The sequence below is a fragment of the Lutra lutra genome, chromosome X, assembly GCF_902655055.1.
Source record: "Lutra lutra chromosome X, mLutLut1.2, whole genome shotgun sequence".
NCBI lineage: Eukaryota > Metazoa > Chordata > Mammalia > Carnivora > Mustelidae > Lutra > Lutra lutra.
This window is the reverse complement of record NC_062296.1, coordinates 15,202,307-15,214,758: the sequence shown is the minus strand read 5'-3', so window position 1 is coordinate 15,214,758 and position 12,452 is coordinate 15,202,307. Positions and strand designations below refer to the sequence as shown.

The 12,452-nt window shown below is 41.5% G+C and overlaps 1 protein-coding gene and 1 non-coding gene across 3 annotated transcripts; both read right to left on the bottom strand.

The window, feature by feature from the left end:
• Positions 1–1,504: 1,504 nt before the first annotated feature.
• Positions 1,505–10,696, bottom strand: RBMX (RNA binding motif protein X-linked). 2 transcript variants are annotated; one of them, XR_007124770.1, is made up of 10 exons: positions 10,537–10,695; positions 9,296–9,424; positions 8,998–9,104; positions 8,297–8,468; positions 7,590–7,742; positions 6,994–7,108; positions 6,769–6,894; positions 6,584–6,666; positions 3,730–3,812; positions 1,505–2,761 (listed from the first exon to the last, which is right to left on the bottom strand). XR_007124770.1 is itself a non-coding variant. In XM_047715947.1 (9 exons), exons 2-9 carry the CDS (start codon positions 9,402–9,404, stop codon positions 5,636–5,638), a joined length of 1,176 nt encoding a protein of 391 aa, XP_047571903.1. In that variant the 5' UTR covers positions 9,405–9,424; positions 10,537–10,696; the 3' UTR covers positions 5,395–5,635. The 2 variants fall into 2 exon arrangements, 1 of the variants encoding a protein (XP_047571903.1); XM_047715947.1 differs by lacking the exons at positions 1,505–2,761; positions 3,730–3,812 and adding an exon at positions 5,395–5,946 and having other exon boundaries at positions 10,537–10,696.
• LOC125092544 (small nucleolar RNA SNORD61) lies at positions 9,175–9,246 on the bottom strand. The gene has a single exon (XR_007124998.1). It is a non-coding gene; the product is annotated as a small nucleolar RNA SNORD61 (small nucleolar RNA).
• Positions 10,697–12,452: the final 1,756 nt, after the last annotated feature.

The window sequence follows — 12,452 nt, the reverse complement described above, 5'->3', positions numbered from 1 at the left end:
AGAGATACACAGTTAAATGAGATACAAGGTACCCAACAGAATGGCTACATTTAAAACCACCAAATACTGGTGAGGGCACAGAATAACCTCTATTCCAAGTGGAAGGCAAGTAAAACATTACAACTTTGGAAAAACTGTGACTTCCTATGAAACTAAGTACCAACCATATGATCCAGCAATTCCAAAGTGTTTTTATCTCATTACACAGACTTCTGTATCAGAATATACACAGCAACTTTATTCAGAATAGCCAAGAGCTAGAAAAGGCCCAGGTCTCCAACAGGTAAACTGTACCATATGTTTATCCTTGACCACAAAAAGGAACTATGGATACACATGTGGCAGAATCTTAAAAAGCATTTTGCTTAAGAACAAAAAAAGCCTATGCCAGTCTCCACTTTTGATTCCATTTAGATGCTCCTGAATAGGCAGGTGTCTAAGAAGAGTCACAAAGTAACTTTTGAACATCTCAGTTTTTCATTTTCAAAATCTGTAAATACTCAGCTCACTGAGAGGGGCTTTTAGGGAAGCATACGGATGTGTGCCAATTTCATGGATAGGAAGGACTGGCTCTTCTAGAGTAACTGGTGTGGAGCTAAGAAACTTATCTACAGGGCAATACTTAGGGCTTTATTCTGCCAACCTGACGGACATCACTTTCCCATGTGATTTTTTTTCTCAACTGCCTACATAACCCAAATACACGTTTTAGGTGCAGATGAATTTCATGCATGTAATGGGGACCCTAAAATGGAGGCTGCCCCAGCAGTGCGGCCCAGGTCACAAATCTAAACCGGTCAGATGAGGAAACCTCACCACCAACCAGTCCACCTCAGCTTCACCCTCCACAGGACCGACCGCCTGGCCGAACCCTGCCTTTCCGCACCACCTCTTCTTCCAAAGCTCTGCAACGCATTCAGGCCCCAAAGTCCTCTGGAAGCAGAAGCTCCGCAAGGTGCCGCACTCCAGCGCACAGGTTATCTTCCTTTGATAAAGGACAAAGGTCACTGAACTTTTCAACAGTCCCCCAGGAGTCAGGGATAGAGAGCAGCAGACACAAGCAGAGAATGTGACCCATACAGAGGTCTGTTCATCAGACGCTGGGTTAACAGCATTGCTGAAGGCCCAAACTGGGATTCGCTACTGAACTGTGCTCTAAAATGGACCGGTTTTCCCTCAAGAGTTAAGCAGAAGCACCAAGAGTACATCTTTGGTCTTTCAACTTCTAGTTCTTTGATGTCACTGGTCCCATTCACCCATGTAGGGGTAAAGATGAAATGCAAACACCTCAATTACCTTGATACCTACACCTGAAGCTCATTCCCCTAATTAGGGGGCCCGAGTCACAGAACAGGCCATCTTGGTGACAATGTTCTGTGGCAACTGCTCAGAACTGCCAGAAGTACATGAGAAGTAGTTTGGGGGAGGAGGCATAGGGAGAGCATACTGAAAAGCCTGTAGTCCTTATTGTAAAAAATAAAAAGAACCCAGGGGCCACAAAAAATGCATGTTAAGTTTTATTAAGTTTCAAATACAAAACATTCCAAAAAGAGAAAAGTGATCTATAATATCTAAGTTCTATATTCAACTACTGTTAAACAAAACATTCTTTATCATTTTACAACCAGTATAAAGCCGGGAGAATCAAGACGGATTCTTTTTCCAATGGGGGAAAAAGTCTGCTGGGTCAGTAAACTATTTGCCAAACAGCTGAATGGTGATTTAGGTATGCTTAATTTGAATTTAGTATTCACATTTACTATGATTAATTTCTATGTTCTACCCTATTTTCAATTTACCTAAATAAAATCTCCAGAGCCAAGAAGTCATAAGAAACATAATCCCAGGTAGTTTACATTACAGGACTGAAAAGACAGCTATGTTAAGTGCAACAGCTACTTAAAATTGGTCAATCCCTCATCGCGGTCTAGGATTGGAAGAGCCTGTCCAATGAGGGTTACAATTTTTGGACTATTTCTCACAACTGCGAAGACTAAACATGACAGCACTGCTTTTACTATGCAAAGAAAAAAATCTCAAGTTTTTGTACTTAGTTCTTCTAACCCAACAACTGCAATCCAGTCCCTTTAAGAACATTAGCTTTACATACTATCGGCTTTAATCTCCAACATGACTGGTTTGTTTCCAAGACAGATGGTGGGGTAAAGCAGACTTACAAATAGTACACTTAAAAAAAGCCAAGTGGCCCAATTTGTTTCCAGTTTTTCAAGTGTGCTTTCAATGGTTTCAGCTACATTTCCAGTTACTTTAGTTTCCAGATGCTACTCCTTCGTTTTATGACTGAACTCCACTTCTGGATGAACTACACCAAATCAAATGTCCCCACTTGCTGAAAAATCAGTTTACTGGATAAAGAGTTACCACTCATGCCTTTCATTTTTCTACTTCAGCTTTCTGACAGCAATAATTAGAAGTTCTAAATTGCAGAGTTGTCCCCAGGACTTTAGCAAAATGAAAACCAAAGCTGTAAAATCCACATAAAGAATCACAAGAATTTACTACCTCCACTTACCAATTTCCTTAGCTGCTCCCCTTTATCTGGCCAATTACTTTTTTAAAGTAACTACCACTCCCTAGTTAAGTGCTAACCAACACTGATGCCTTCCTTCCTTCCTTCCTTAGATCCACAGGAACCCTCGAAGGCAAAGATCTACTGCCTGCACCAAACCAATTCTGATGAGTACTGCTTATGCAACTGTTGTGCCTTATCGACAATCAGCATTCTTCTGCTTCAACAACTCTGTAAAATGAAAAGCATGTGATCAGATCACAAGACACTCTTTTATACTGGAAATTACTCCCCGCTCTTACCCATTCTCTAAATATACTTTACTGCTTTAACTGGCACGAAACATGTGCTTTAAACTGCAAGTTCTAAAATGCAACCAAAAACACTCATTAATAATTCCTGTTATCACTTTGGTAATATTGAGTGCTATTAGGTCATCAATGCACCAGTGACACCGCCACTCTCCAAGTGGGAACTGAGAAGCAGTGGCATCTGTTCTCCCCTTAGTTGAGTTATACTGTGGCTGAGGAAGCACCAATAATAAAAAGGGTATCCTCTGGGTGCCTGGGTGGCTCAACCACTGGGCGTCTGCCTTCAGCCTGGGTCATGATCCCAGGGTACTGGGAAAGAGCCCTGAACCCTCCATCAGGTTCTCTGCTCGGCAGGAAGCCCGCTTCTCCCTCCCTGCTTGTGTTCCCTCTCTCGCTGCCAAATAAATAAATAAATAAAGTCTTTAAAAGGGGCGTATTCTCTTACAAAAATGCGTGGGAGCAAGTTTAAACCTCATGCATGTCAAGTTTGTTCATATACCGAAACACAAAGTGTACATCTCCAATCAACCACTGCTTATGGGGAACTACATTAACAAGCTTTATACATTCAAAAATAAGCTAATTATAAAGGAGCTTAAGAGGTACAAACTTCAGTTACAGGATAAGTAACTCCACTGGAAAATACAGAATATAGGAAAAAGCACTAGTGCATGACTGAGCCACTAATGGAAACACACCTGTTTAAACTCTGCCCTACATTCTAATGGGGAAATGAACGTACAAGGGGTTACACATTACAGCACTTTATCCTCCTAATCCACAAGTTAGGTTACAAGCCCCTTCATGAAGAAACTTAACAAATACCACAGGTATGCAAAGTGAAAAGCTATTACTTACACCTGTAAGGCCACGGCTTCTCAAACTTACCTTAGCATTTGATTTCTCTTGCGGCCAGCTTTATCTAGTGTGAATTAATCAGCACTCCAAGCATAATGACCAAAATCCTCAACCTGTAAAAATTAAATATATAACTAGTTATCGCTCTTAAAGGAAAATCTTCAAAACTTGCCTACAACTGCTCTTTTCCAGAAAGAAAAGGCAAGTTCAGACTTGCAGCTTAACGTTATTTCATGTTCTACTAATTCTCAAAGTGGTGGTAGGTTCACTGGCTTGGGATGGACTGGAATGGCTTAAAATGGTTAAGTCGCATGGCTTATGGATTCTCATTCTGTTCCAATGGTGCACTGCCATGTTAAATCCATAAGTTGAACGGACAAAACTTATTTGAAGGAATAAGTGCAGTGTAAGGATTTTAGTTGGAGGTCTTCAAGTTTACTATATTCAAGAGCATCTTTTTCAACTTCATGGCTGGACCTGGGTCATGCTGCCTCAGGTTTTGCTTTTTAAAGACCACTTGCAATAGATTTTCTCCATACAGTGTAGTTCCATAGAACTAAAAACAAGTCAGGCATCCAACTAAATGTCAAGTTTGCAATGGCTTACAGGGGCAGAGATCAGGACCCCAAACTTAAGCCATTTCCTATATTGACTAAAAGGCTATTTTGAAAAATGTTAAAACGTATGAAGCATGTTTAAAGGTCTTCATCAAAAAATACTTAAAAAAGAAAAAAGACACCCCCTCCCGAGCCCCGGATTGCCATTGGTATACAACAGCTGTATTATTAAGGCCTTTAACTGTCATACATGCTTTAAAAAAAAAAAAAGAAAAAGAAAAATCCATGTGTTGAATTTGGAGGACTTCTAATATGCTATCGAACACTTTGCTTTTCCAAAAGTTTTTTTTTTTTTAAATCTAGAAAGCATTTCCATTGCCATGAGGTACAGTATGTCTCACTGTACTATGAGGAAGGTAAGTGTTCAATCTCGACTTAGACGGAAAAACTAGTTTGCTTTGCTTACCATCTTTGCTGTTTCACAGGCATTTGATGCTTTAAATCTGATGTGGAATGCTGATAGATTCACTTTTTAGAAGTCATAAGCCTTTGAGAAGTTGGAGATAACTTCATTGCTTATCTATTTTCTCCTTTGCAATCAAGCTGTTCCTTAAAAGTGAGACACTACAGAGTTGCAAAAATTTGAAACAGTAAGAGCAAGCACCGTTTGCAGCTTCATGGTTGGTTTTGGCCAAACTTTTTATTTAGTATTCTGTAGTTGCTTAACACACACTTAAATGGTCTTATTGGGGGGAGGGGAAAGGGGAGGTTCTTGTAGATTCCCAAGGAAATGTCAGAAAGGCAAAATATGGCCAGCATTATCCATTTGGTTTTTTGGGTTTACTGGGTGAATAGCACTTTCCTTACATAAGCATCTGATCTCAGGTTTTTCATACTGAGAACATTGAGATTTCAGTTTGAAGACCCTCTGAAATCCTACGAGTAGCATACCCCGACCACCCTCTAACAGCTAGCTTGTTTGTATAGGCAGAAGGATTCACCTCTCCATTTTAGATGGCTAGATGTTTGTGGAAGGTCTTAGAATTGCTTTGCCTCACTTACTGGGAAAAATCGGATATAGGAAGTGGCCTTTAGGGACACTTTTAACTTGAAAAATTACAACACTAGTACACAAGTCAAGTCTTAACACATTTAACATTTGCTTATTGAAAGCAATGTCATAAAGTCAAATAAGATTAAACAGGTTTTACTTTTTTTCCCTCACAAGAACATAAAAATTATGGAAGGGGAACTTAAACAGGAAATTTAAAAAAAGGTAACAATTTTTCCTTTTAGTAGTCCTTGGGTAGTTATGACAGAAAAGGTTCCACTTTTTTGTTTCTTTGAACAGGGATTTTGGTCCAAAGTTTTGTTTGTTTTTAATATCTGCTTCTGCCTCCCCCTCTATCAGATCGGCTTCCTCCACGGCCACCACCTCTTGGTGCTCCGCGGCTTGAACTGCTGTAGGAATCACGTGGAGGAGGGTACCCCCTTTCCATAGAAGGGGGAAGCCCTCTTTCTTGTCTGCCAACCCGATCACGACCACTTGAGTAGAGATCACTTCGGCTGCTTGAGTAACTGTCTCGACTTCCACCATATCCGTCACGTGAGCTGCTGTAATCATCATAGCGACTGCTTCCACCATAAGATGGCGGGGGCCCTCGTGTAGGTGGAGCACTACGTGAGTTACCTGCAGGGTCAATGGTCAGGTAATATGGCAACACTATAAATTGTATATATACAACATTTAAATCTGAATTTACAGAATTCTTGTATTAAACGTTTACTTTCTTAAATGGGAGGTTTTAAACTCTGCCATTGCTGGCCATTAACAGGGATTTGCTCATCTGCTGAGATACGGAAATGGATGGGTTTTAATGTTTTGTTTGAAAAGACTGAAGACGGTGTGTATTTCAAGAGGATATTCCAGACAGCTTGTTATTTTATAGTAGGCACTCAGACACTTTCCAGTGATAAGTTGCAATTTTGAACTGTAGACTTTCCTTCATATTGCAATGGTAAACATTTGATCTTGTTAATAAAATTTTTAAACTGTATTTTCACTGTTGGGGGAAAACACATAAGGCTGCCAATTTAAGCAAGCAAAATCCCCTCCAAAGCAAGCAAACAGCCTCAAAAAGAAAAAAAAAAAACTTAGAAAAAACAAAAGCCCCTCACAAAACTAGGAAAAGCCCAGCTGATAAAGTTACCCCTTAAAAGCAAGCAAATATCCCTTAAAAAGCAAGCACCACACAGCCTAATAAAGTGGCTCATGAACCTAAAAACTCAAGCTGGTGATATTCAAAGACCCTCAACCAGTATCTTACCATAACTCTCATATGAATCTCTGTAGGAGCCTCCACTTGGATGATCTGAATAGTCACGATCACGACCATAGCCATCTCTATCACTGCAGTTACAAAGAAGAAAACTTGTTAGGGCACAGGGCATCCATTTCAGAGCAACTTCGTTTTTCCCAGCAAGCTGCGGCTGGCAGCAGCCGGTACCCTACCTATAGCCTCTTGACGGGTAGTCATCACGTGAACTGGAATGACCATAATCACGGTAAGTATAATCTCTCGGCGGTGGTGCATAATCTCTTGTATCACGAGAACTTGGGTAATCTCTGCTTGAATAGCTGAAAAGACAAAAATTTAAGTCGGTTCACACTTTTCCAAAGTTCTCCCTTCAACCTCAGTTATTAAAAGAAGACGAACTAACTACGCTCATCAGTTACCTGTCTTTAGTGGAGTATCCATCATCTCTCGGGGACAAATAAACATCTCTACGGGAGGGTAGGGGTTCCCTTCGAGGCGGGCCTCCATAACTATCTCTTCCGCGTGACACAGGAGCTTAAGGAAAAAAAAATTTTTTTCAATATAACCAAAATGTGCATGTACATTCAGACAATGAAAAGCAGGGACTTAAATAAGACACTGTGGAACTCAATAAAGAAGAGTCTTTAAAAATTTCCTTCGCACAAACCAATTCTTTTCAGTACTTCTAACTTTATGCACACCTAGGTTCACCTCTAGTCCATGAGACAGTTTCATTAAGCATCATTTTTAACATTTAAGGCTTTAAAAAATTTTTTTTTGAATATTTTATTTGAGCAAGTGAGCAAGCAAGAAAAAGCACAAGCAGCAGAGGGGAAGAAGCAGCACGCTCCCCCCAGGCTGAGCAGGGAGACCCATGTGGGGCAAGGAAGACACTTAACAGACGGTGCCACCCAGGCACCCCTACGTTTATTTTATAAACCATCATTTTTGAAATTCACTTATCAATCCTTTGTTATAGTGGTAGAACAGAATGTTCTAGAAATCCAGCATTTACCTCTTCCTCCCATTCCACTGCTGCTGCGAACTGGTCCTGAAGGGGCTGATCTTTTAGGAGGAGGACCACCACTTCGTGGTGGTGGTCCTCTTTTTACTGGAAGTGGTCCCCTGGAAGAACTCATGTTAAAATTCATGGAATAGCCACCATCATCTACATTGAAATAGAAAAGAAAAACATGTTAATGCCAGCATCGATAAAAGTTATTTAAGTTTTCTTTGCTGTTATCAATGACCATTTTCTGTTTAGTTGGGGAATCTTTCACTTGCCTAAGACTACCAACTGTAAGGGAGTCTACATAGACTAACAAAATAATAAAACTGAAGTGTACTCAAATTGTTTCAAAGAAAAATACAAACTGTTTCATTTTTATACACCAAAGTACAGGTCATCAAAAATTTTCTGCAAATTCTGGACAATTTTGTTGTCCATGCTTTTATTGTTTTGGTATTTAAGTAATGTCTACATCCAATGTGAGACTCACTCATTACCTGTCACCAAGAGTTATTAGCTAGGCTCCCATCTATTGCTTTTTTAAATATTAACTTAGGATGCCTTCTAGGTTTCTCTTAAGTCATGACTTTGATAAATGAGGTTTTCTCAGTATCAAAAGCTGGAGAGTTTACTACAGGACTTAACCAGTGCACAGACTGGTATGGGGTTTACAGTTCCTAATTCTACAACAAGCCTAAGGTAGAAGTCATTACCCATGTGCCCTCCACGTGAGGGAGGTCCCCTGGTTCCTCCACTTCCTCCTCTTCCGCCTCTAAGACCTCTTGGAGGGCCTCTGCTTCTTGGAGGTGGCGGTGGTCCACGTCTACCACTTTCAAATGATGGTTTAGTGGCCTGTTCTACTTTGATGGCTTTTCCATCTAAGGACTAAAAAATATCGAAACAGTTAACGGCATCAATATTTAAAAAGTCCTTGCACATCCATTCACTATGCATTCATGACACCAATGTGCCCTCCAAAATGAAGTTTTAACATAAATTTAGCTCACCAATTAATCTGAGAAAAGCGGTAAAATATAGGGTCATTTTCCATCCTAAGTTTTTTAGAATGATACTAATCAGTTCAACTCCAACATAAGGTGAATCCATCACACTGCTGGTCAGTAACATTTAAAAAGCCAGACAGTCACCTTGTTATTAAATGTGATAACAGCGGAGGAAAGCCAAGATATCAAGGCATTCTATGGATTCCAGATAACACACGGTCATATAATTTTCTCAACTGAAACAATTTAAGAGTATAATCCACAACTCTGCAAAACGTGAAATTACAAAGGGCGGAAGATTAGAGGGTTCTGGAAAGGTATGCATTCAAACACAAATCAAGAACTTTTCTAGACCAGACTTCAGTAACACTCTTTATGAATTAGGAAACATTACCATTGTGCAATCTCACCTTTCCATTCATGTCTCTGGCTGCATCCTTAGCATCTGCTGGGCTCTCAAAGGTGACAAAAGCAAATCCTCTTGATTTGTTGGTTTCACGATCTTTCATCAACAGAACTGAAAAAGCAGTTGGGGGGGGGTGTTACTCTAGTTCGAATTAAATAACAAAAGTGCACCTACAAAATGTAAGCTCAGAACTTCTTAGAGGACAAAACAATGTATCATTTCAAACGATCAACGTAATCAAATACATCACAGCTTACATTTTTTTACTTTAACAGCTCCCTATATCCTTTCAAATAACTCACCTTCCACTATTCGTCCATATTTGCCAAATACTGCTTCAAGGGCTTTTTCATTTGTTTCTGTATTGAGGCCACCAATGAAAAGCTTTCCTGGGCGATCTGCTTCAACCATTTTTTCCCCCTGGTGAGAGTCTGTTGAAAAAGAACAGTATTACCTCCCCATAAAAAGTTCAAGTTTATGGGGCACATGTATATTTACTAGTGCATATTTCTTGTTTCACTAAGATTATCATTCCTTAAAAACTGCAGACACCAAAAAGCCTACTTTCCTAAGCCTCAGCAGGAAACCAATTCAAATAGTTTAGTGATGCTGCAGTTTACCTTAAACTAGTTAGAGGACCAACTTAATACCTTCATCTTTAATCCACCTCGATAATTTTAATAAGGTAACAACTACTCAGCGTCTGAAAAAGCAATTCTAGTTTTAATCCTAGATGTGTTCCCTTTTAAAGATTCAATTATCACCTTCTAATTCCCCTAATGTTTTTTTTTAAAGCGTATCGCCTCATTCAAGGTCACAGGCCAGACGCAGGTCCTCTTCCAAGAACTTTGCCTTTCCTCATTAGGATTCTCTAGTCAATCTAAATAAAAATTGCAAGTTTGAGCCAAGTTATACCTCCTCTTCTAAACCAACCCCTAAACCCGCCGAAAAGGTTCTTTTAGAACAAGAAAAAAAAAAAGGTTTCAGTATCGTTTCATAATAACGGAAGGTGGAAGCGCGCATCGTATCACTCAACGCTCCATGACTGCAGCAGAATCCAATTAAAATCCGTCATTAAAAACCGCGTGGAAAACACAAAATGGCGACACTTGGATTCAACCCAGAAAAACCTACACTGGTCAGGGGAGTAACTTTTGCTATCAGCAGTGGCTGCGAAAAGTCAAAGGGCCTCCTCTCCAAGGCTGCCAATGAACAAGGACCCGCGTAAAAGTGCACGTGCCCATCCGTAGCGCCAGCGCCATCCCAATGCAGGTACCGCGGTGGCGCGCTCTGCCCTCGTCCCGTTCCAGCCCCGACCTCCGGCACCACCCCCGCAGGCGACAACCAAACTTTCCCGAGAGGCACCCAGCGGGACGGAGCCCCCACGTCTGTTTTCCTCGGACACGCGCCGCTTTATCGAAATAGGTCGGCACCTTTCGGTTCTTAAAATGGCGCCCGCCACCCCCATCTCCAGGGAGATAATCCCAAGTTCTAACGTGGCAAGAAGGCACGCGAAACGGCAGAAGGAAAGGCTAACACGTACCGGAGGGGTGACAACGGTTCCAAGCTCCTACGAGCTCGCCGGCAGGGGCTTCGTAGCAGCTCAGCACGAGGGAGTGCCGCCGGACCCGAGAACGGAAGAGGGAAGCCGCTAGCAATACTGCGCAACGAGGGCGAACAAAGGAGACAGCAAACTTTATACTGCCCGGGAACGAGGCTGAAGGACCCGGATGGAAACCGAGCTTAGAATTTGAAACGCAAAGGGAGGGGGAGCCGTTCCCAGTCTCCCCATTGGCTTTCTTCTCTGTCACTCACTCCTTGCCCCACCTCTTACCCCAGGCCCTCGGCGTTCTAGCCGGCGCCCGCTTGTAACCGTTTTCCCAGCCCCCACCCGTGCTCCCCAGACCCGCGTTTTTGCTTTCCGCTAAAATGCTTCAAGGGCAGCGTTTAATACCGAATTGAAATGTATTACATATTCCGGGGGCCGGACACGGTGCTAAACTTTATACCCGTTAACTCATTTAATTCTCAAAGCAATGTGATGAAGGTTGATCCTAACTGCTAATTTTGCGTCAAGGGGAAACAAAGAAGTTTAGATAATCAAATACATCTTCCCAAAATATCTTCAACGGGAACTTTTAGTGGGTGGGGAAAATTCTGACAATTGAACGTTACTTAGGGGAGGAAAGAGTACGAAACAGCAGACAGATAGTCACTTCATAGAGAACAATTACTGAACACCTACTAATCAAAGGCAGGCTCTGGGCTTGGCTGCGGGGTTACAACTCAACAGGCGGAGACAAGGGCAAGAAAGCACTTACGTCGAAGGTAGAACTACCAAATTTGGCAAATAAAAATAAAGGACGCCCAGTTAAGTTTGAATTTCAGATAAATTTTTAAAGCATGTATGTCCCCAGACCATGTACAGAAAACTTAATGGTTAACTCAAATTTAAGTGGGCATTATGTCTTTTTTTATGTCAATCCACTCGTGTTGGGGGGGATTACAAAAAGTTAAACATTTTCTAATTTATTTAAAACCCAACGGAAAAAATGGCAATACAAATAACAAAACAATTACGTGTTGTTGATTAGTGCCAGGAAGCAAACTAGGTGCTCTGGTGGGCAATATACAGGAGACCAAATTTGATTTTTAGAACCCACATCCGAACTGAATGCAGAAAAGAAACTAGCCATGGGAGTGCCTTTCAAGAAGAGAGAGCCCTAAGCAGAAAGTGGAGGGAAAGACCCTGCACGGATCAGGAGACAGAAAGAGATCCAGGGTGTCAGGAATTAAAGGGGTATCAAGAGAAGGAACCGAGGAGGTAGGCAGAATTTTGGAACCCATTAAAAGATTGCAGAGGGTTAAGTGTGAAACCAGGAGTACCTCTGGGACTGTGTGAACAGACCTGGAGAGAGCGGACCGGGCCTTGAATTAGGGGCGTGGCCGTGAGGATGGGGAGGAAGGAACAATCAATCCTTAGGTGTATGGGACAGGAAGGGTGCACTGAATTTGCTAATGAATCAGATGGGAAAGGGCTGGGGTGGAATTGAGGCAACAGAGGTCGGTGTGGATTACTAAACTGTCTGGCATAAATGGGGGCACTTAACAAAATGGTTGCAGAGAAGTAAGTTTGGGATGGAGACGTGGACAACTTGATGCTCAGAGTGGAGATCAGAGCTAAATTGTTGCTTACAAATGATAATACAAGAATGAGCCCACCAAAAAAGAGAACACGATGGGAGAAGATGGCGCGAGATCACACATTATTAACTTGAAAATCCGTGTATGGAGAGAAACGACTGGAAGGAAATATGCTGAATTGTTACCAGTTGATCTTGGTGGGGGTAGGATTTATGAACAATTGTTACTTTGCTTCTTCACAGTTACAATAACCCAGCCCAGGGACGCCTAGGTGTTTCAACTGCTGATGCGCCTGCCTTTGGCTCAGGTCTTGAT